This window comes from Mastomys coucha, unplaced genomic scaffold (genome assembly GCF_008632895.1).
Source record: "Mastomys coucha isolate ucsf_1 unplaced genomic scaffold, UCSF_Mcou_1 pScaffold21, whole genome shotgun sequence".
Taxonomy (NCBI): domain Eukaryota; kingdom Metazoa; phylum Chordata; class Mammalia; order Rodentia; family Muridae; genus Mastomys; species Mastomys coucha.
This window is the reverse complement of record NW_022196904.1, coordinates 169,071,439-169,095,020: the sequence shown is the minus strand read 5'-3', so window position 1 is coordinate 169,095,020 and position 23,582 is coordinate 169,071,439. Positions and strand designations below refer to the sequence as shown.

The window sequence follows — 23,582 nt, the reverse complement described above, 5'->3', positions numbered from 1 at the left end:
TCGAACTCAGAAATCCACCTGCCTCTGCCTCCCAAGTGCTGGGATTAAAGGTGTGTGCCACAACCGCCCGGCGGCATATTCTATTCTTGAGTCTAACTTTATTACATCTTTCTGGTAAAACAACTAAAATCATTAAACTTTCTCCTTAAGGAAATTTCTTCCTAAAATTATTTGAATCAAATCAGGAATTCTATAAAGTCACCTAGCATTAATTCATGAAAATTCTTCTTCATGCTGATTTGCAGGAAATTTGCTCAATAGGGTGTGCTGTTGCCCGGGAATCATTAGGCAATGTATTACTGGCAGGAAAGGACTATCAGTAGTGAGAAGCAATCCTGGGATGAAGTCTCAAACGCTGTGTGCCTCTCTAGAGTGTACCCATTGTAGCCATGCAAAATGGTGGGCCATCACCAGGAAACTCACTCGCTTGCCATAGCATTTCTCAGATGGCTTCTGTCAACCCCCTCTGTAACAGAGATTCACTATCAACTTCTTATCCTTCTGCCTTCGTCTCCCTAGTGCTAGGATTACAGGTATGCACCACCATGGCCAGTTTTATGTCATGCTAGGAGTTGAACCAGGGGCTTAATGCATGCTAGGCAAACTCTACCCCATGACCTATATCCCCAGACTGTGGGTGAGACACGCTGCTCTTGTTTCTGGTGCAAAGAACAGATGAGAACATGTTCACTATGAAGACCACATGAGCAGAAACTAGGCAAAACATGCAGCTGGTCCTCATCACTCTTTCATCTCTCTCCCCTTCTTTCTCCAACTGACTAAGAAACCTAGTGTCCTCCCATTCCAGGGCTCCCATGGGATACCCACTCAGCCTGCCCATCCAGCTAGGCAGTGCATTTTCTGCCAGTTCTTTTCTTCAGAAAAACTCACGTGGCCTATGGCTCCATGTCCTTCAAGATCCTGCATCAGGTGCTGTCTGAAAACCTCAGCTAATTGGTGGGAGGAAATTCCAGGTTGTCTTAGGGTCACTATTGCTGTGATGAAACACATTAACCAAGCGTAACTTAGAGGAAAGGGTGTGTTTCACTTAACAGTTCCACATAACAGTTCATCTTCAAAAGCAGTGAGGGCAGGAACTCACGAAGGGCAAGAACCCTGAGGCAGGAGCTGATGCAGGGGCCATGGAGGGGTGCTGCTTACTGGCTTGCTTCTCATGGCTTGCTCAGCCTGCTTTGTTATAGAACCCAGGACCACCAGCCTAGGGATGGCCCCACCCACAATGGGCTGGGCCCTTCCCCATCAATTACTAATTAAGAAAATGCCCTACAGCCAGATTTTTTGATACTTTTTTTTTCCAATTAAGGTTCCATCCTTTCAGATGACTCTAGCTTGTGCCAAGTTGACATAAAACTCGCCAGCACACGTCACCATCCCAGACACACTAAGTTTTATTCACCTGAAAAAAAAAATGAACAAAATGGATTTTAGGCTCTTTGGCCCTGTCAAGGGGGCAAATGTTTTTAATGAGATCGGCTTTCTGCCCAGAAGATTTCTCTGTACAGTTACTCTCCTGAAAGTCTGGCTTAGCTTGGAGCAAAGGGTGTGTCTCCATTGTCCCTGTACTGTACTAAGAGCATACCCCAGACAGTGCAGAACCTTCGGCTCTCTAGACATTTCCACCAATCCAAATCTATGCCAGTCCACTTCCCTGTGCATTTTAGGGGTAAACCCATCTGGGAATGAGCTGTCTGTTTGTACAAAGTATCTATGTGTTTGCTTTGTCTGCTACGGATTTGGCTCCCAAGGATCTGCTGGCTGCCCAAGGAGGAATGGCTTTTCAAGGTGGGGCTGAGGTTTTTCTACCAGTTTGAGAATGTTCTCTGGGCTGATTAACCCGTTGCCATGGAGACTGCCAGTACAAACCACCAGTTCCCACTTGGCTTCTGCTGTTCTACTGCTGAGCGCCTGTCAGCAAACAGTGCCAGGCAGCCTGGGCTGGCCTGTGTGAGGTGGCCACACCCACAGGGCTCAGCCTGGCCTGCTGGGCACTGACTCAGCAGCTGCAGGGATATAGCTCCAGGCTGGAAGCCTGCCGGTTGCTTTACTCTGCCTCCGCCTGCCCTTGGTCACCTGACTAGCCATTCAGATTGAAAGCTGGTGGGAGAGGAGCAGAAAGTCTCCTGCTTAGAAAAGACACGTCAAGGGATTTTTTAGAAGTCCATTCTGAGATGTCAGAGTGGAAGGATTTACTCTGACCAAAGATAGTTCCCTCTACACACAAGCAATGACCTCACTTGTTAAGGACTTAGGGGAGAGCCACGGCTAGCCCAGTACCCACAATGAGGCACCCAATAAACTAGGGCCTCTTTTTCTTCAGGGCGGTTTGGTAACCTGCTCAGGGTCCCTCAGCTAGTCTGAGATGGTGTCAGGTCATTTACATCCTGACTTGATGTCTTGACATATTTGTTACTCTGGAAGCCTCTGACTTGTTGAAACAAGACTGTAGGTAGAATGATGAATTCGTTCTTTGCTCAAGTGGAAGCAGTTTTTCTCCCTAATTCTAAGAAACAACAAAACAAAACAAACAAAACCACTCTCAGTATCAGAGTATTCCTGCCTTTCCTGGCTTCCTCCTTTAAGAAGTTACCCCCCCCCTCCTTTTGCTGGATAGTAAGTCATTTCTGTTCACATACTGTACTGGTCAAAGTGTGTTCAAAGACAGTTTCACATCTCATTTAATCTTCACACTGGCCTCAGAAGAACAGAGGAGACTCGAGGCTCAGAGACTTTCCTTGTCATCCACTGGAGTTCATAGAAAACAATGCCTGGGTTCCTGGATGGGCAGGAATAAGAGAGATTTCTAGGTCTCCAGATGTGCATGTACACATTATGTATACATGCATGTACATTAGAATGGGAAGCCCAGGAGGAGATGGCACCAAGCAGGGATTCTGCATCTGCCCACTCTGCATGGGATGCTTTGCCTTACACTGCAAATGTGACATCTTGTCGTTGGTCCTTAGTGCCTTGGATCCCTGAACCATAGCACAGGGGCACCAGGCCTCTCGCTGTATCACCATCCTATTCTAGGAAGCTCTTAATGAGCAGAGGAATGATGTGGGAAAGAAGATATTAGGCCAGGTGTAAGATAAGAAGTCAGCATATGTTATTCCCTGTAGGTGCTGTGTTTAGCCTGGCATTCTGCTCCCCTTTGAAGGCTCTTGTATGAGTTATTCACTTATTTCCTCCTGTGCTAGACTGTAGGCTCCACATACATCTTGATCAGTGCTGTAGCATGAGCTGTTTTACAATGCCCAGGATGGGGCTCTCAACAAATGTTTGTTGAAGGAATGAGTTAATAAGTGTGTTTATGGCACTACTGCATGGGTGACATTTAACATTTACAGTCGCCTGTGGCTGTCATGACAGAACACCGGTAACAGGTCACTTGTGAAGAAATCTGCCCACCTTAGCTCTCTGGAGCAGTTCTCAGACAACTTGGTTATATTTGCAAAAGACTCAGGACAGTTCAAACACAAGGGACACAAGCACCCTCACAAAGCTGGTGCTCTCTTGTAGAGATGTAGAACTGAAGACTGGGTTCACAGGAAGGCAAGAGGACAGAGGTTTACTGCCGATATTCTGGAAACAGAGCAAGGCTGTGCAGAGATCCAGCTCTCAGTTATTAGGGAGTGGTCTTGGGCAAGTTGCTTGCTGTCTTCCAGCATAAGGATCCTCATCCTTACAGCATCCATAGTTTAGTGAATCTGCTTAACGGAAGATCTTATTACAGGGTCTGTTTACCCTGCCACCCGACACAATTAAAAACCTGTGCACAACACAGGTAGTTGTAGTTTTCAGATATCAGACGTTCCGGACACTGTGCTGTGGTCCTGAGAGAGGGAGGGAAATCATGTGAGCCAGCTGAGTACCCTAGCAGAGGGCAGAGAGAGGGCCCCAGCAGAGTCTGGCTGTCTCCCAGAGTGAGAGAGATGCAGGTGGGCTCCTAGGGATGCCAGGAAGCTGTGGAGTCAAAAGGAGGAGACCTACAGAAGACAGGGAGAAGAGGAAAATAGTGACTGACCCTAATGGTATTGTTACTAGGTGTGAATGGTGTGTGGAGTTCCAGTCTGTAGATTAGGAAAGGTGGAGGAGTGTGTGGGCAGCGAAGATGAGAAGTTATAAACAGGATCCAAACAGGGCTGTTGGAGAATGAAAATGACAGTGTCTCTGATACAATGACTATAATTATCTTTGCAAGAACCTGTGTGTTCAATGTTCTTTTCCCATTTGCATGTGTGTACATGTTCATGCAAAATCACTACCATCTTCCCAAACCCCAACATGCACACATATGCACACACACATGCACGCTCGCGCACACATACAGTGTAAGTAGCAAAAGTATTGAAGTGTTGGTCTCTGGGCAAGGCTCTGATTTTCTATATTGTGCATAAGAAGGAGATTCCAGAAAGTCTAGTAATATACCCAAAAGGAGAATTGCCAAGTTCTTGCATAAGAAAATGCGAAGGGGCCAGCTGCCTGATCCCAGAGTTCGCTGGGATTTCATTTTGTCATTCACTGGTCGGGTAGCATTTAAGAAACTCCTTCATCTCTACAATGGGAACTACAGTCCTTCCTCAGTGAAGGCTGGCTGGGGCATGTCTGATATAATTAGACAAACACTACTTCAATTTCCTGATGAACAATGCAATCTCTGTTTTTGTGGGTTTACAGAAATCCAGGGATTAGGCTACGGCTATTCCACATGTAACTGCTTTTATCTTTGTAACAGCTCAGTCAGACAGTCATATCCTCAGTTGACAAATGAGAGAAATATGGCTCAAGAGGTTGAGCAAATCACTAGGGTCACCCAGCTCTTTAAGTGGAAATGGATGGGGTTAGCTGGGGATCCTCATTTACAGAGGCCGGACCCTCTGAGGTTTGCTCTCCTTCTGTGTGTATGTGAGTGTGTACACACACACTCTCGAGCTGAGAGTCAGGGTGAGAGGATGTCCTAGTAAACACAAGTATGTAAGCACACATGTGTATGCACACACACGGTATGTAAACATGCATGTATGCACACACACATAGTATGTAAGCATATATGTGTTCACACACACATGATCTGGGGAGATATGAAACAGAAAATGAAAATGACAAAGTTAAGTAGTGAAATATACAAACTTCCTGAGCAAAAGTGCTTTTCAATTGGAGAAAACAGGAAATCTGTGGTTCAGAATGAAAAAAATCCTTTCTGGGAAAAAGTGTGGTCCTGCTTGTGAGACATTTTGGTTCTTTGTATGTCAGAGACTTTGCCTTTCAGCCTATGTCCTGTTATGTCGCATAGCTTTGAGGCTCCTTCCAGAGAATGACGCAGGTGCTCTGTCCTCAGTCCTCTCCTGAGGGTGCTTGGTGAGAAGTGAGACAGCTGTGGACTATATGCTTTGGAAGCAGCCCTACCAGTTGTATGGAAACCTGATTAGATGCAGGGGGTACTGTGCAGTGGAATCCCTCATTTTGATTAAATGAACAAACAAACAAAACCCTAAAACCAACCTTTTTTTTAAATTTAAGTTTCAAATGTTATCCTCTTTCCCGGTTTCCCACCCTCCTGGAAACACCCTATCACATCCTCCCTCCCCCTGCTTCTATGAGGGTGTTCCTCCACCCACCCACCCACTCCCACCTCTCTGCTATCGATTCCCCTACACTGGTGCACCTATCATGCCTTCATAGGACCAACGACCTCTCCTTCCATTGAACCCTGATAAGGCCATCCTCTGTTACGTATGCGGCTGGAGCCATGTGTACTCCTTTGTTGATGGCTTAATCCCTGGGAGTTCTGGGGGGTCTGGTTGGTTGATATTGTTGTTCTTCCCATGGGGTTGCAAACCCCTTCAGCTCCTTCAGTCCCTTCTCTAACTCCTCTGTTAGGGACCCCACACTCAGTCCAGTGAAAACCAACCTTTTATCTTCAGCAGAGCAGCACAAGGCCAACACTGCTGCTGATGAGTATCTTTGAATACTAGAGAGGTGTTGTAAGCATCCTATGTCAGAAACATAAAGAAACATAGTCTGTGTATTTCCACAGAGTTGGGATTTTCATTTTCTTTTCTTTTTTTTTTTGTTTTTCTTTTTTGTTTTGTTTGTTTGTTTTGTTTTTCGAGACAGAGTTTCTCTGTATAGCCCTGGCTGTCCTGGAACTCACTCTGTAGACCAGGCTGGCCTTGAACTAAGAAATCCGCCTGCCTCTGCCTCCCAGGTGCTGGGATTAAAGGCGTGCACCACCACCTGGCTCAGTGTTGGGATTTATGGAATAACAGTAAAGTCATCAGGTATGGTGGCTTCCTTGGTGACAGCTAGGACCAAGACAACCACAGGTTCCTTTAGTCCCACCTTAACTACTAATATTAACTCTCAGATCACATATTATATAACACACAGTAAAGGCCTATCTAGTTTTGTATGTATGTATGTTTGTATGTATGTATGTATGTACATATGTATGTATATATGTGTGCATGCATGTTACATTACAGAATGACTACAAAAATGTTAAAGAGGCGAGACATTTCAAAGAACTCCTAGAGGTCAAAGCTGGGAAACTGAGAGAAATGCAAAGGAGCCCTGATGGGTATGAGACAGGAATCAAGCCCTGCTGCAGAAGAGGTTGGAGAAGCTGTGAGTCTGCTGTCTGCTGTCATAGAGATGCTGCTGCAGGATCTAATCTAAGTGGAGCTGCAGTGCTGAGGTGAAGAGAAGGGCAGGACTGGGTCTGGGTGGACAGACAGCTGAGTAGATGGATGGAGAGCAGGTCCAGATGGGTGAGCAGATAGATGGGCAAATGGCAATTCCAGTAAGCAGCATCAGCGGTGGGATTGGGGCCCAATGAAACTGAAGCCCCCCCGACCCCCGGGACAGATGGAAGTTCCCTGTCTGTCTGTCCCTAGACCACAAAGCAGGTAGTCAGGTGACAGGTGACCATCACAGTGTTAGAGGTCCATCCATTTCCAGGAGAGGGGGTTAATCCTTTCTTGGTCTGGTGTGTCTGATGGTCTTAATTTCCCTACTGTGATTTTAATATGCCCATCTGCCCCTAGAGTTTCAACTGGCCTGAAAAATTTATAGCACAGTACCCATTGTACTCTCAGGAACAGGTCATTTTTTGTCTGTGCTGGGAAGGTGGTGTCAAACAGATGGTGCGTTTCGCAGGTACACCCAGATGTAGAGTCATCCTGCTTCCTCCAAATGGAGTCAAAAGCTGTCTGGGAATGGAATCTCTCCAGGCAAGATGTAGCCTAAAGAAATTACTGTTTTACATGATGTGGGGGTAACTTAAGGCACTGTACAAACCAATCCTAATGAGAGACTTAACTACAGGACCTGATGAAGGCCAATGCAGTTCCTGTAAGTCCTGGGGTTTCCGCTGTGGTCTTGTGAGTAGGTCAGCATGGAGCATGGACCTGGAGAAGTGTAGAAAGCAAAAGGAGAATAATAACAGCAGCCAGGGTGACTCCATTCCTCCTCAGCTAGGGAGCTTTATAACTGATAAACAATTTTCAAAGACATTGGACGATCTTCAGTTATAACGCCAGTTCATTCACTGATCCCACAGATACTATTGCCTAATGTGTGTCAGCAACAGCTCGAGGCACTGGGGACACTCCGCACCTTTTATAGAGATCACAGCAGGGTACAGTCCAGTGGGAAGGCACAAGGGCCTGGGTTTGATTCTCAGCCCTGCAAAACAAACAAAGCCAAAGAAAAGAGCAAGTGCTCCTCCACACTCATGTGAATGTGGGGGACCGATAACCAACGAGTAAATAGATAGAGCAGCAGCAGGGAAGGTCTTAGGACGGGTTGTGGGGCTTGGTCTAGATGTCCCAGTTAGGGCTGAGCACTCAGTACCTTGACCAATTGTGCATCTCTGTATTAACTGTTGACACTGCAGAGAGAAGCTTCTGGCCAAGGTTGAGGGCCACGCTAATCTATGGGCATAGTGTAATGTTTAGAAGGCAGTTTGACAGCATGCTGTGTAGCAAAAACAACAGTAGATTCCTCTCTAGGCCTGGAAGGTCACAGCCTTCATTTGACCGATATACTTTAATATGCAAAAGCTTTTTAAAAAATTTTTATTAGATCCCATATGTTGATTATTGAACTTATTTCCTGAGAGATCAAAGCCTTGTCTGAAAAGTCCTTACCTATACCTATATTTATAAGCATGCCCCCTAGCTTTTTTCTAGCAGTTTCACATTTGCTTGTTTTTAAAGATTTATTTCTTCATTTATCCATGTGTTCATGTGGACGCTTGCATGCATGGCTATGCAGAGGCCAGAAGAGGGTATCATTGTCTTTCTATATCACTCTCTGCCCATTTCTTTGAGGCAAGGTCTCGCCCCGAACATGGGGCTTTTGTTTTCTTGACTAAATGAGACGTCAGCAAGCCCTAGTGTTTTACTGTCATGTGGGTTCTGGGATTTGAACTCTGGTCCTCATGATTGTGGAGCAGATGGTAATAACCTCAGAGCCTCTTCTCCAGTTCCTTGTTTGTTCTTTGGGACACTTTGCTGTGTAGCTTGAGCTGACTTCAAAGTCATGACAATCATTCTGTCTCAGGAAAGTACTAGGATTATAAACATGGGCTATTATGTTCAACATTTTTAGAGAAATCTTATATATTTATTGATGCCCATCTGCTCTGCCCTGGTCTTTTGAGATTTGAGCTGGGCATGGGTCTGGTGTAAGTATCTTCCTGTGCTTTTCTTAGCTTCCTTTTTCTAGAGTAGTATCTGAAATAAAGCTCATTTTTAAGTATCTGGCATGTTGTTACTCTTTTAATCTCTATCTCAGCACTGTCAGATAAAATTTATCAGCCCCATTTCTAGATAGAGAATCAGGGAGCTCGGAGGAGTTAGTCTGTATATAGACTGTAGTGCAGAGTTGAATCCAAATTACGTTTCTGTCTTCGCTGTCCCCCCTTACCTTCTAAGGTTCACGTATGAATGGATGAAGGAATGTGTTTATGAATGATAAAACTGATCTGATTCTTATGTTGAGAGAATTAGACAGCCAGAGTCTGGGAACTCCACTGACCTGTTGCACCAGACAAGCATAGATTAGACCCTTGAGGCCCCGGAGGTCAGAACTGGTCAGGAAGAATGAGCAAAGTATTAGGATACAATCGTTCATTACAATCATATTTATTTATTTAATGTGTGAGGGTGTGTATATGTGTGTGTGCACACATGCCATAGTGCACATGAGGAAATCAGAGGACAACTTGCAGGAATCAGCTCTCTTCTACCAGGGATCAAAATCAGTCATCATGTTTGAAGGTAGGAAGGAGCCTTTATTGCTGAGCCATCTCACCTGCCTGACTACAGTCATTCTGCAGAGAGTGCAGGGAAGGCTCGTCCACATCAGGTTTGGGAACATTGTGGAGCAGCACTAAGCCTGCATTTTGTTTTTTGGGTTTTTTGTTTGTTTGTTTGTTTTGTTTTTTAAGCCCATGAAGCCTTTGAATGGCCAAGAGGAAACGCCCAGGGCCATCTTTAAGAATCGTGCTCTGTAGTAAGAAGGGAAGGCCCTCCGAGAGGTATCCAGACATTGATGCAGTTCTGTTGACTACAGTTTATTTTGGTAGTAATTGGATTTCTATACACATTTCTCAGCTGTGACCCTGTATGATCATACAGAATCCTTTTAAAATACCACTGGTTCCCCGCTTTCTGATCCTGCTTTGTTGGCAGCCTTCTCCAGGCCCTTACGAGAGTTTCTGGTATGACCATGGATATAAGAATCACCTCAAGTTTCTGGAGAGGTTAATGGTTAAGAGCACTCGCTTTTGTAGAGGACCTGGGCTCAGCTCCCAGCATCCACACAGTGGGTCACAGCCATCTGTAACTCCAGTTCCAGAGGACTAAGCTCTCTCTTCTGGCCTCCATGGTCAATAAGCATGCACACAGGGCACTAATATACATGTAGGCAAAAATTCACACACATAAAATAAAAATAAAAGGAAAGAAAAAGAATCACCTTAAGAAATAGTCCAACTCTGATGTCTGGGAATCTTGCTACTGTTGCTGCTGCTGGGAGCCTTGAGGGCTGCATTCTGAGGGACAGTTTGGGAAGAGAATCAGAGACCAGTGAGGATGGGCCCCTCTGGTGCAAGTGAATCAGGGAAATGAGGGAATGCCTTTTGAGGGGCTTTCACCTTGGTAAGGGTCTCTGGTACCATGACCTGCTGTTACAGCTGTGTCCAGGAAGAAACCCCTGTGTCACTTGTCAGTGCGTGTTGAGCAAGAGTACCCAGGGCCATCACCACAGGCGGAGGAGCCAGTGCTAGTTGAACTACAGTAAAAGGGAGAGACTGGGGTTCAAGACCGCACACACAACTCAGCCACATCGAACTTACAGCCAGGGGGCAGGGAGGGGTCAATGGATGGAAAATTCCTGAGAGGAAATATCCAGGATAGGGAATTTCTGGCTAAATCAACCTAGCAGGATTCTTGCTGAAGGCAGGCCAGGGTGATCCCCAGTCACGTGGGGGGCGGGAGAAGAGTCTGATCAGTTATTAAAGGTGGTCAATCAGATATCCAGGGTGGGGAACCTGTTAAATTTAGCAGGGGTCCCGAGGCAAAAGTCCATGCTCTGTTTAGGAGAGGGTTCCTAGGAGAAAGTTTGCGGCCTTGCTTCTCCTGGCAGCCTGGTTTGTCTTAAGGAGCATGCTTAGCTCACTCCTTATTTCTCAGGGAGGGCCCGGATGGGCACAGGCCCAGAGAAGGGATCGGTGCAGGGAGTCCACACAAAGGCCTGGCTCAAACGACAAACTCAGCCAGCCAGAGCCAGGGCCTTCAAAGAATGGGATAGCTTGGTCTTTTCTGATCTTCTACAAGGGATTTGGGAACTGTAGAGGTTTGGAAAGTGTTTTTGGCCCCAGCCCAGCTGCAGGCTGTGATTCCTCCCAGAGAATGGCAGGATTGGCTGTTTATAGTCCCTAGAAGCAGAAGCAGCAGCGAGTGTCCAGTTGATTCTCAAGCCTCCAACAGATCTTGCCTTTGTGAAGGGAGTTTCCAGCCATCCCTGTGGGGATGCCCCTGTTACACAGAGAAGGGACCTGGCGAGCTGTGTATGAGAGCGCCCCTGCTGAAGCCCTCAGCCACCAGGATCCTTACTCACCACAGAGGCATGCAGCTGTGAATGGGGAAAACATTTCCATTCCTCTTTTTAAAACCAGTTGTATGTTTCCAGATGAACACAGCGATGAAGAGGTTCTTAACTGACACCGCTTAGCTAAGTTAGTTAGCTGGGCTCTCAACTCCCCGGGGCCCCAGGTATAACATGCAGTTGCCAGGTCATTCCCATGGCTTAGAAATAGTTCTATGTCACGCATTGAGGCCTGACTCTGAGTTCTATGTCAGTCACAGACCAAAGGAGCAGTGACCTAGGTTTCCTTCAGTGTCTGATGCATCTGAAGCTTGTCAGTTCTCCCAGGAGAGCTGCAGAGCCAAGACCTTGGCATGTCTTCCACTGTGGCTTCCTTTTGGGACTGCGGCCCATCTGTTAGAGCCTTGGGAGCAGTCCATGGGAGACTCTTATTTTCCTGTGAACCACAGGGCAAAGCGTCCCCGTTACCCTCACATCTTATCATCTTGGCCTGTTTACAGTATCACATTAGTAATAGGGATCCTAGGCTGAGTGTCACCTCCTTTAAAGGAAATCAGTTTATAGTCAGATTGAGCTGTCCCTGTTCCAAGTGTAGGAGGTCAAGCTATCATTCCCCATGTGCTCACCATTTTCTGTATCTAGGCAACGCCCCAGAAAACAGGCCTGGCTGGCTGACGGGGGAGGCGAGATATAGGACTGCAGTTCTGGTCGTAGGCAGGGCTTCCTTCAGTTCAGTCAAAGGTCTCAGAAGATGTATCTTTGTTTGCATCTTTCTCAACTCAGCCTCACTGTCGAAATATCTTTGAGATTAGTCTTTCCAGGCTTTTCTCAAAACACAGTCTTTACTCCACATGTATGCGTGTGTGTGTGTGTGTGTGTGTGTGTGTGTGTCTGTGTGTGTGTGTGTATGTGTGCGCTCACACACACACACACACACACACACACACACAAGTTTTCTTTTATATGCCCTCCCCCACAACAAAACCATCAGAATTTTATGATGAGAAAGCAAACCTTAGCAATGGGACTCAAGCTTCTTAAAAGAAGGAACTGAGGTTAAAGTACATAATTGGCTCCTTTTACTCATCTCCATTCCTGCCCAGTCATCTGTTACTGCCCTCTTCTGGGGAAGGAAACCCAGCAAACTGAATCAGCACAGGTTGCTAGCCATTCAGCTGCCTAAAAAGATGAACAGTCTTGGTATGCACTCAAGCCCGTTCTTTCCAGCTAGCCACAGCCCCACTGTCCCCTACTGCATCGTGTAACTTCACTGTATGTTTTTATTCTATCACTGTCTTCATTTTTGCCTCTACACTGTGGGAGAATTAGTTGTGATCTGTGCCATTATAATTTTGAAGGCAGAAACCCTGTCTTTCATTATGATGTTTCCAAAACAATTCTAGGAGTTTTACACACACACCTCAAGAATGGTAAAGTTAGAAAAAGAAATACTTAACACACAGTAGTTTCTTAAATAGACCTGTAAGGGGCAGATCATGTATAAGCCTAACCTGTGAAATTATTCACTTCTGTCCATTTGTTTTCCAACAATACAATGGCTCAAAGAATAGAGGGACTTAGGCAAGGCCTGAGAGAGAGAGAGAGACAGAGAGAGAGAGAGAGAGAGACAGAGAGAGAGAGAGAGAGAGAGAGAGAGAGAGAGAGAGAGAGAGAGAGAGAGAGAGAGTGAGTGCTGAGAGCTGGAGAACAACACTTTGGCTACACAGGAAATATTCTCAACCTGGGTGATTTTGTCCTCCAGGACACTAGGTAATGTGGGCAATGCATTGATCAGGTCTCAGATGCTTCATGCTAGGCCTCTTTTCAGTTCCGCATAGCCGAGTCACCCTGCCTGTTCTCAGATTGATCTACCACTGATAAGATGCCCCGGTCATTCTGGCTCTAGCTGGCTTTAACAAAAGCAAATCAGTACATATTCAAGTGTATGATGTCAACATCTTGTTGAATGCACCACAAATCACAGTTTGAAGAATAGCATGTATTTCCCATCCTACCAGGCAAACACCACATTTAGACAAAGCCAGATTGGCTTTCCTTAAAAGAAAAGGAAGAGAACACACTTCATTCTTTGTGTGTGTTGAGTATAAGGTGTGAATGCCCATGGAATGTGTGTGTGTGTGTGTGTATGTGTGTGTGTATGTAGTGTAAGTGCCTGAGAGATGTGTGTGTGTGTGTGTATGTATGTGTGTGTATGGTGTGAGTGCCTGTGATGTATGTGTGTGAGAGTGTAAGTGTGTATGTAAGCCTATGATATGTGTATGTGTGTGAGTGCCTGTGATGTGTGTGTGAGTCTGTGTGAATGAGTGTGTGGTATGAATACCTGTAATGTGTGCGTGCACATACCACTGTGCACATGTGGAGGCCAGAGGACAACCTTTGGGAGTCAGTTCTCACTTTCACCTCACTGAAGAAGGGTCTTCCTTGGTTTTGCTTCATCTCCATGTACCACAGGCTAGCTAGCCCACGTGCTTCTATCCATTCTTCCCGCCTCCAAGCAGAAGTGCTTGGGATTACAGGTGTGGGCGACCATACCTGGCTCTTAACATGAGTCCGAGGGATCAAATTCAGGTCACTAGGCTTGCTCCCCAACCCTCCCAGATGACTTTTAAGCATGTTATTGTTTATATCTGTCTTCTTAAATTGTTTAAGTTGTACTTTCAATTTTTGTGTGAGTGTTCATGCGTACAGATGGACATGTGTGGAGAGACCAGGGGTCAACCTCGGGGTCACTCCCCAGGAGCAAGCTACTATGTTTTTGAAATAAATTGTCTCTCTCACTGGCACCCAGGTTACCTGATTGGTTAGGGTGGCTGGATAGCAAGCCCCAGGGACTCCCCACCCCTGCCTTCACCTTCCCTGCACTGGATTACAAATCTGCACCCCATGTGTAAAGCTTTTTACATGGGTACAGAGACTGAACTCAACTCCACTTAACTGACCCTAAACCCCCATTTTGAAAGACCCCCCAGAACTGGGGAGATCCTTACTCAAGTCTCGGGATGACGCGACCACCCAATGACTCACGAGAGACCGAACTTGCTGCAATCACATGAGGTTTATTGGGGATACTGGTACTGGGTCGATCTCATGACCTTGCTGGCCAGAGTTTGACGCCAGGGTCGATCTCGTGACCATGCTGTCCAGAGCTCGACCCCGAACACAAGAAGTGTCGGGTATTTAAGGGAACATCCACAGGCTGGGGGCGGGGAGAGGGTTACCAAGGAAATCAGAACATAGAAACAGTGGAAAATTTCAGAGGGACCTGACCAAGGTATTCAGTTAGGGAGGGGAACACATTCATTCTAGGAATGCAATCTTCATCTATCGGTCTGCAGGGTGGAGAGTCTCATAAACCACTAGACCTTCATTCTTAGTTCCGCCCTCATAGTGGATCATTCAGGAGGGGCAGGTATCGGGAACCAGAGCCCTGAGGCTCTCAGTTCCTGGAACTGGCTATTTTATATTTCTGGCTGGCTACAGCGGCCCTCCATGTCCTTTTAGGTAAAGGTTATACACCATACATTTGTATTAAATGCCCTCATTTTAAATTCTAAGATTCTCCAGCTTTTCAATTTCATTATCCTTAAAAATGGCAATTGGTCCACCCCATAGCCGGATTGCTCTTTTAAAAACCATGGATCAAATCTCTCCTGAACTACCTGTGGGGGCTGTGAGAGAAAGGTAAGTTGGTAGAGTAGCTGTTTTGTCTGGTGGAGGTGGAGTAGGGTGCATCTCTCTGTCCTCATCATGTCAGAGGAATCAAACCCAAGGAAGGAGAAAATGATGCTCACACTATATGAATTATTGTCTTAGTATGCTAATGTTCATTAAAGTCCTGTATGAAGTTTCTATCCTTTCTCAGCCCTGTGTGGTGGACCTAACGGCTGTAAGGCTCACTCACCCTTCTAGAGGCAAATGCCCTTTCTGTTGCTGGCTAGGGGCTGTCTTGTGCTATGTCAGAAGAGATAAGAACCTGCGATAGTTCCCATGTGCTGAGAGTTGTGTGTGCAGACAGCTCTGTATCAGACTGTTCAGCCTTCCAAGAATCCATGGACAAATAGCCCAGATTACTGGGAAACCTGTCTGAAACTGCACTGACATTCTGGTCTTGGGCAATAGACTCTACTCTTCCCAGAAAGGAAATAAACAGCTTAACACTCAGAGTCGCTGAGGTATGTGGTGAGTGACAGATCCACACTTACAGCCTGGTCTTAATTCTGAGGTCTGAGAACCTGTACCTCCAAAAATGATGTACCTCCACCAACAGCAAGACTTCAAACATGTTCACTCTGGCCTCAACCTTCACTTCCTTTTTTTTTTCCTCATGTTGCAAAAGATTGAATCCTAGGCCCTGTGCATATTAGGCAAGGGCTGCCCTCCAAACCCACTTTCAGAGTTTTAAAGAATACATTCTAAGATGAAACAGTGTTCTATAAAATGATTTTTCCTGTGAGTGCGCATTGCCTAGAGTTACATGAAAATAATCAACTAGCCTCTCTACCATGTGCTATTGGGGATTTTTTTGGAGACAGGATCTTACTGTGCACTCCAGGCCAGCCTTGAACACTTGATTCCCCTGTCTCTATCTCCTGGGTGCTCAGATTATAAGTGTGTGCTGCTATGCTTGGCTTACAAATATATATACACACTCTCCTGGCAGGCATGGACATGACAGTGATGTCAATACTTAGGATGCAAAAATAGAAGGGATTATGAGTTTGTGATCAATGTAGACTACATACTGAGCTCAAGTACATACTGGGTTACTTAGTTACTGTGTCTTAGCTACTTTTCTATTGCTATGACAAAATACCATGATCAAGGCAATATAATAAAATAAAACATTGGATTTACAGCTTTAGGAGGTTAGGTGGTGGTAGAGCAAAGGCATGATGGCAGAAACAGCTGAGAGCTTACATCTCAATCCACTAGCAAGACACACTAGGAATAGCAAGTCCTTTGAAACCGCAAAGCTCCATCCCAGTGACCCACCTCCAGTAAGGCCACACCCTCTAATCCTTCCCAAACAGTTCCATCAACTGGGGGGCCAAGTTTTTAAGCATATGTGCCTATAGGGACCATTCTTATTCATACCACACACCCTGTCTCCAGCACAAAACAGAATAAACAGAACTGTTTTGGCCTGGAGATGTAGCTCAGTGGTTAGGTGCTTGTCTAGTATCATGTAAGGCTCAGAGTAGCATCACAAGCACAAAATTAATCTCTTCCACCACTTGTGGCTTGGTTTTCTATTTTAATGCTAGTACTATTCTCTTTCATATCATTGCTCCCCATTAGTGCGTCACTGCAAACATAGGCTAGCTGTAAGTAGTCGGACATCATGCTTCCTATTTCTCTAGTCCAACTTTGTGGCCTGTGCACTAAACTAAAAGCATACCCCAAGCTTTGCGCTTCTCTGGCCCCCTCCTCCACCCACATTCCAGGTCACCTCCTCCAAATTTAGACAACTTTCCATGGATTATTTCCTCTTCCCCCTTTACACATGTTAATACAAACTAACTCCCAGTGGATGTGTGCTCTAAAAAAAAGAAACCTTTTAAAACATGCTTTAATTAAATAAAAATTTCTATATTCATTAGCAGTAACTGTAGACTTACTCATTCTTTCCACCATTCCACAAAGACCTTTTACGTGCCTGCTGTGGGATTGGAGCAGTGAGCAAAACAGAGGCAACTGGTGTGTCCGGGGAGTGTGTGCTAGAGACAGACCCGTGTTTGCCCCTCTGTTCACCAGCCCTGTGCCGCAGAGAGCAGGAGTATGAGTTAGAGACCTGCAGGGACCAGGAGGAGAAAGCGGGGAGAACATCCTCATTCGAAAGCTGCTGCAGAGAGGATGGGCTAACAATAACAAGTCAGCCCCATCGTCATCTAGAAGCCTAGGCTTAAAGTAACGCTTCATGAAGGTTGACTTGGGGAAGTTATTCAGTGGTCAGTTTCTGGGTCTCCATCACAGAGGAGTGCTTTCCGTGCTTACTGAAGTTTTCCCTACATCTCTCTCTTTCTAAATTCTGGGGGTCAGTATTCAATTGTAACCTCATTCCCTCATTCATGACTATCAGAATTTCGTGGACATTGCAGTTTGACCCTCAGATGACTCCTTGTCATGGGGAAGTAACACGTGTTCTGTTCACTGTGAAATACTCTGGCCCACATTAGTTATGTGGTGGTTTTAATGACAATGTTACTGGAGATGTCAGGGTCAAAGCCTGGGCTCTGGCGACCCTAACAAGTGAGGCTCAGCCACCGATCCTCAGGAAGCCAATGAAAGAGACATATAATAGTAAAAGGTAGGGAAAGGAGGTTTATTCTGTGAAGACACAGTGGGAAGAGAAACAAAGAGGTAAGCTGACCCCCAACTCCGTCTTTGGGGTGCTGATATAAGGTTTAGGTCTAATAGGGGCAACAAGTATGACGAACTAAGCAGTCTGATCAAGATGTAGTCCTGATCAATTTGGTGATCCCATCCATTAGTGACCTATCATTGCTAGTTTCTTATACAAGGCAGTGTGACACTTGTCAGAGCTTTGGGAAGTTTCTTCCTGGGGGACAAGTTCCTCTTCTGACTGGTACAATGTTTTAACTTTTTTCTTCTCTTTGCACAAGTCTCCCAGAGAAATTCCAACTTGTTGGGGACCATTGTTTCAGTAGTCTGTGATAGCCAAAGAGAGGAGCATGTGTGTCTCTTTAGAGTATCTGCATTTCTGCCAGGGCAGATACAAGGATAAACGAATGTGAGGGCATTGGGTATTCTAATGGCCTGTGGCTGTGTGCTCCTTCGTAAGCTGCTGTGTGCTTTCTCGTTTTCCCTGCAGATTAATTGGCACAGCAACTGTCTCCTTGAAGGATCTGATCGGGGACCAGAACAGATCTTTGCCCTACAAACAGACCTCCCTGCTAAATGAAAAGGGACAAGACACTGGGGTGAGTGCTCTTCTGTGGAAAGACAGAACAAGATAGTTAAGGAAAAACCCATTTAGGAAAGCCTTTAGTTTGACAATCAGCTCACTACACAAAATACTGGAAGTTTGGTTTCATGATAAATGGATCCGTTTGTCAGTCTTATCCTCAATTTTCAGTCACAGAATCAGCAAATTTGAGATTTGATTTTATTCGACAGAATTCCATATGGTAAACATGGTTACAGCTCAAGGCTACCCACATGGGTGTTGACATTTAGCTCTGGATATCTAGCCTTTTGGTTGGGTACCTACCATGCCAGACAAAGGTCTGTATTACCTTCTGTGTTAAGACGGTAATACCATCATCTTTATCACCACATCGATTGCTGAATATCTTCTGATCCCAGACCTTCTCTATAAGTATGTATGGTCTGACATAAAGTCAGAATTTAAAGTTCCCATCAGTTGGGAGGTGGAGACAGGATGATTTTTGAGTGTTTCAGCTTCATCTATTAGTGAATTCCAGGGAAGCCAGGAATATACAATGATACCCTGTGTCCAAAAAGAAGTCCCAAATATGTTTTCAAAAATTGACTTGAGCAACCCTGGTTTATAGGCTGCATGACTACTAAGAAGTCTTCAAGTGCTATCATGCTCAGCCCTCTAACCCCTTCATTTTTGAACTAATTTATTTTACTTGTGAATCTGGGCAATTCTTTTTATACTAGCAGCACCACTGTAACCATGAACATAGGGGAGGCCTCTCCAAATCCAAGGTAGAGGATGCCAGTGAGGCTGTGCTAATCTCTGAAGCTGGATTGGCCAACTGGTGAGTCAGGGTTCTGATCATAACACATACATTCAAAATGGTCTCTGCCATCTGACTACCCAAAACCCACAGGAGAGAAATGGTGCCACGGCAAGACAGGATGCCATGGGCTTTTTGGATTGCTGGGTTTTTTATTGGCTTTTTGGATTGCTGGGTTTTTTATTGTTGTTTGGTTTTAGGGCCATATGCACACACACACACACACACACACACACACACACACACACACATGCATGCACACACACGCACGCGCACACACACACCTATCCATGCATGTATAAAGCACAGAAGACATCTCATAGCCTGTTTTAAAGCAGCTGAACTTTGAGAGCTAAGATGAACACTGCCCCTCAGGTCCCCTCACCCACACTGAGATTCCTAAGCATCCCTAGGAGTACTGAAACAACTGGGACCACTGCATGTAAAATGGCAATATGCTGGGTTTTAAAAGCACAGTTTCTCATGTTAACTTTGGGTCCCGTAGCGCCAGCCCACAGCCTTCATCGTGAACCTCGATCTGTGAAGGAGTAGCCACAGATGCTCTTGGGACTGCTTGCTTGATATTCATATCCATCTACGTATTGTGGATAGTATGAAACTAATACGTTCATAATACCCTGTTCAGTGTCCCCAGGCCAGTGTCACGCACTGAATGTGCTGATCCATGAGGAAACATTCACTCATGAGCAGACGAGAAAAAACAGGAGCAACACAGACGGATGTGTCTATACATGCATGCATGAGGGTCATTAGCCACAGCAAAACCAGTAAATGAAGGAAAAGGGCCAATTAGATTTGGACTTCAGATAAATAATGAGTTACTTTTAATGTAGCTGTGACCTAAATATTAGAATATCTTATTCTATATTTCATCTTCTTTATTTATTTTTTTTTTTTACTTTTTATTTTATGCTTTTATGCAGTGGCCTCAGAGGCCCGAAGAAGGTGTCAGATCACCTGAGACTGGAGTTTCAGAGCTGCCTTGTGGAATGCTAAGAATCAAATCCGGGTCCTCTGAAGAGTAGTTGGTGCTCTTAAGCACTGAGCCATCTCTCCAGCTCCTGTACTTTATCTTCTCACCTGATGTGTGTGGGGTCCAGGGTGGAGAATCCCCATTTGTAAAGGACTTCTTTAATTTTGAAGTTTGTCTCCCCCCCCCCCATCGGGTATTAATATGCCTTTTCTTTTATGAAATGATTATGATAGTCAGTGGGCATGTGTTTGGTAAAATAAAAATTAGTAACCCTTCTTCAAGGTTGGGGATATAGCTCAGTGGCAGAACACTAGCAATATTTGGAGCCCTGGTTCCCATCCATGGTACTTTAGAGAGAAGGGTGGGTTTTTCTTTAAAATTTTCTGCCAAACCTTTTTGAAGTCATGCAGGTTAGTGACATATGAAGACATAAGCTCTGCTTTTCTGCCTTTTTGTTTGATTTTTAGGTTTCCTGGGATCACAGTTAATGTGGGGGGGGGGAGGGATGACAATTATGTTTAACTTTGTGATTTTTGCATTTGTCTTTCCTTTAATCAGATTCAGTTTCCCCTTTCATTCTCTCTTATGATTGTGCTATTACATACCTTTTTGTTAGTCACAAAATTCTTCCCTGTGGAGAACTATCAAAATAAATCTCAGTGATTAGTATACATGAGTAACAAATGAATTATTCATTCTAAATGAGCATCTCTGGTTGCACCTCTATGAGCCGAGGCCATCTCCACTGCCGGACAGAAGCTAGCTACAGGTTCAACACTTACTTGTTACAGCTTTCCTTTAGTCAGTGAGGTTGCCCTTGGCAACCTGCGGTAAAGCAGCTTCTTTCCAGCTTTGCCCTGGCTCACCTGGGGTAAGATAGGCATAGTCCAACATACCCTCACCCTTCCCACCTTTGCGGTCTCGCTTTCATGCCCAGTCCTTCCAAGACTACTACCCATGATGAACTGTTCACACCAAGTCTGTAATATTCTCCTGCCTGCGCCAACTCTCTGTGCAATGGATTCTTTCTACTCAGGCCACCATTGACCTGGTGATTGGCTATACCCCACCTTCAGCTCCACATCCAAATGATCCGAGCGGGACCAGTGTGCCAGGCGTGGGAGGTAAGCTGACCCTCCTGATGGCCCCTCTAAGCCCAAGGAGACTGTTCCCCAAGAGAATCGGCCAAGCACACAAAGAAAGTCTCTGGAGAAACTCTGCCTTTATAGTGCCATAGCTCCCTGCCCACCAGACAGGTACAATTATTTACAAAATGCCTTTTCAGCAGAGGGGAGGATGAAACAGGTCCCATGGTGAGCACTCTTGCAGCAAGCCGACCAGTACACACAGGCTGTAGAACTGTCATGGTCTTGCTTTAGCTTTGTGATTTCCACTGAATACAATGTTTCAGGTCGTGAGGTTCAAGAGCCTTCATATTTTACAGCTCCCAAAGGTGTGATGGCTGGGATGTGTTCTCAGGCACCTGTCTTATGGCCAACATTCTTGAGCTGGGCCCTCCTTTTCTTCCTCTGAGCCCCGATTCCACCTTTCTTCCCCAACAAACACCCCCTCAGTACTATAGTTATTTGTTTCCTTCACCACAAGCCACTTGTCCTCCTGGATCATTGGACCTTATATGTCATTCTACACAGGGTTAGCCTGGGGCCTCTGGGATGAGCTTCAAGCCTGTCCCTGACAAGCCGCCCTTTCTCAAACTTGAACTTGACTATTATTGTTTTTCTGCAGGGTAACAGTGGTACTGAAAATGAGTTTTGTCTCAATGAAACAGGGAATTTTCCAGGACAAGCTGTTTGTTACACTAAATATGGTGGAGAGAGATTTTGTCTCTTTAGACTGGCCATAGAAACCTACAATACTCTGTGGCACAAATATGATTTCCTCAGAGCAAGTCTCTGCTTTCTTAGAAATGAGCCACCTTCTCAGGGAAGAAATAACCTTCCCCCAAGATTCCCTTTACCTGAGGCTGTTTCTCACATGTGGCACGATGTCACCTGTGGCAGCCTGGTGTTCTGGCAGCACTGCAGACTAAAAAGTCTACCAGGCTCAAGAAGCTGCCTCCCGGACACTCAGTGGCAGGCCTGGGCAAACACAGGTCAGGTCTAACACAGAGATGCACCATCCCAATCTCCTGCTGAAGGGCTGGAGAGGCATGGAGACGATTCAGCACATAGGTTCCTTGAATTTGGGTTTTCAAGACCACCACTATGCTACACTATATTGCTTACTATACTATACTATACTATACAATGCTATACTATACTATACAATGCTATACTATACTATACTATACTATACAATGCTATGCTATACTATACTATACAATGCTATGCTATACTATACTATACTATACTATATAATGCTATGCTATACTATACTATACTATACAATACTATGCTATACTATATCACTGTGCTGTACTACACTGCATCACTCTACCACATCACTATACTGTACTCTACCGCATCAGTATACTGTACTATACTGCATCACTATACTGCACTCTACCACATCACTATATGCCACGCCCACTCATCTACTCCAGTTACATCAGCAGTATGAAAGGTAAAAGCCTGATTGTGGACAAGAGGCGTTATGACTTCAAAGGGAGTTTGTGCCTCCTGGGTATTCAGTCAGTCGTTGGCATCCCCTAACTCAGATGTGTTCCAGATTAGTCTTTCCAATCGTCAACATGCCTTCTTATTCAGGCATAAAGGTACCCCAAGAAATGATTCGTAAATGGCTAAAAAAGGGCATTGTTCCCTGGCCAGCACAACGTTCCAATTTATATCTTAATTTATTACCTAGCTGTCCTTAGCTTGGAATTTCTTACAAGGAAGCTGCCTCATCAGATAAGATGTCCTCAGAGTTAGCAGAGGTCAGGCACCTTTGCTTACTGTTAACATAGTTAGAATTCTCAGGGCAAGTCCCACAGAAGACAGAACTGTTTTACATATCAGAGAGTAATCAAAGGACTTCCCTCACTTAAGGGCATTTTCAGGAACTGCTAGATTGGAACTTCCTGGTGCTTGCCTCCACCAGACCCAGAGAATTAGCATGGGAATACCAAAATAGACCCTTTGGGGAGGGCACAGCTGCTCTTCACACCTGGATACCAGATCTTATCGACCTTGATGTAACCCCCGCATGATCTTACTGACCTTGACGTGACTGTCACCTGCCTACATGACTTTTGTCATTCACCTTGTTTTCTGTTTACTATATAAGCCTGGTTTTCACTTTGTGCAAGGACTTACTACAACTTAGATGGACTAGGACTTAGACTCATTCATTCAGATTCAAGCTTCGAGCCTAATGCAGTCTGCAGCCCCCCGCCCCCACCCAGAGTGCTTTGGCCCGGGGGTGGGAGGGTGGGGTGCATCACCTGTCCAGAAGAGGTGACTGCTTTAGACCCAGTGTGTTTCAGGTGGCCTCAGATGTACCTCAACTGCTGAGCTGCCAGATTTCTCATTTCTCTTTTGCAATGACTGTAAAAGTCTGATGCCATTTTTAAGAAATACATTCAGATCCTGTACTTCCATGTGTCATCTCTGTCATCATTTCTTCGCCTACTCCTTGTCGACCTGACTAGGACCCCGTTTCTCCTGCGGGTTGAAGGAGGCCCAAACTGGCCAGCCCGCGGCAACTATACTGTACTCTACTGCATCACTATACTACACTCTACC

The 23,582-nt window shown here is 45.3% G+C and overlaps 1 protein-coding gene across 4 annotated transcripts in view; it reads left to right on the top strand.

Annotated features, from left to right (window-relative positions):
• The window catches only part of Myof (myoferlin), a 151,373-nt gene that overhangs the window by 28,388 nt on the left and 99,403 nt on the right, over positions 1 to 23,582 (top strand). For all 4 annotated transcript variants that reach the window (XM_031390202.1, XM_031390204.1, XM_031390203.1 and 1 more), the window contains exons 4-5: positions 17,990 to 18,098; positions 20,915 to 21,002. In XM_031390202.1, the coding sequence (XP_031246062.1) occupies positions 17,990 to 18,098; positions 20,915 to 21,002 (197 nt within the window). The remainder of the gene's footprint in view (positions 1 to 17,989; positions 18,099 to 20,914; positions 21,003 to 23,582) is intronic.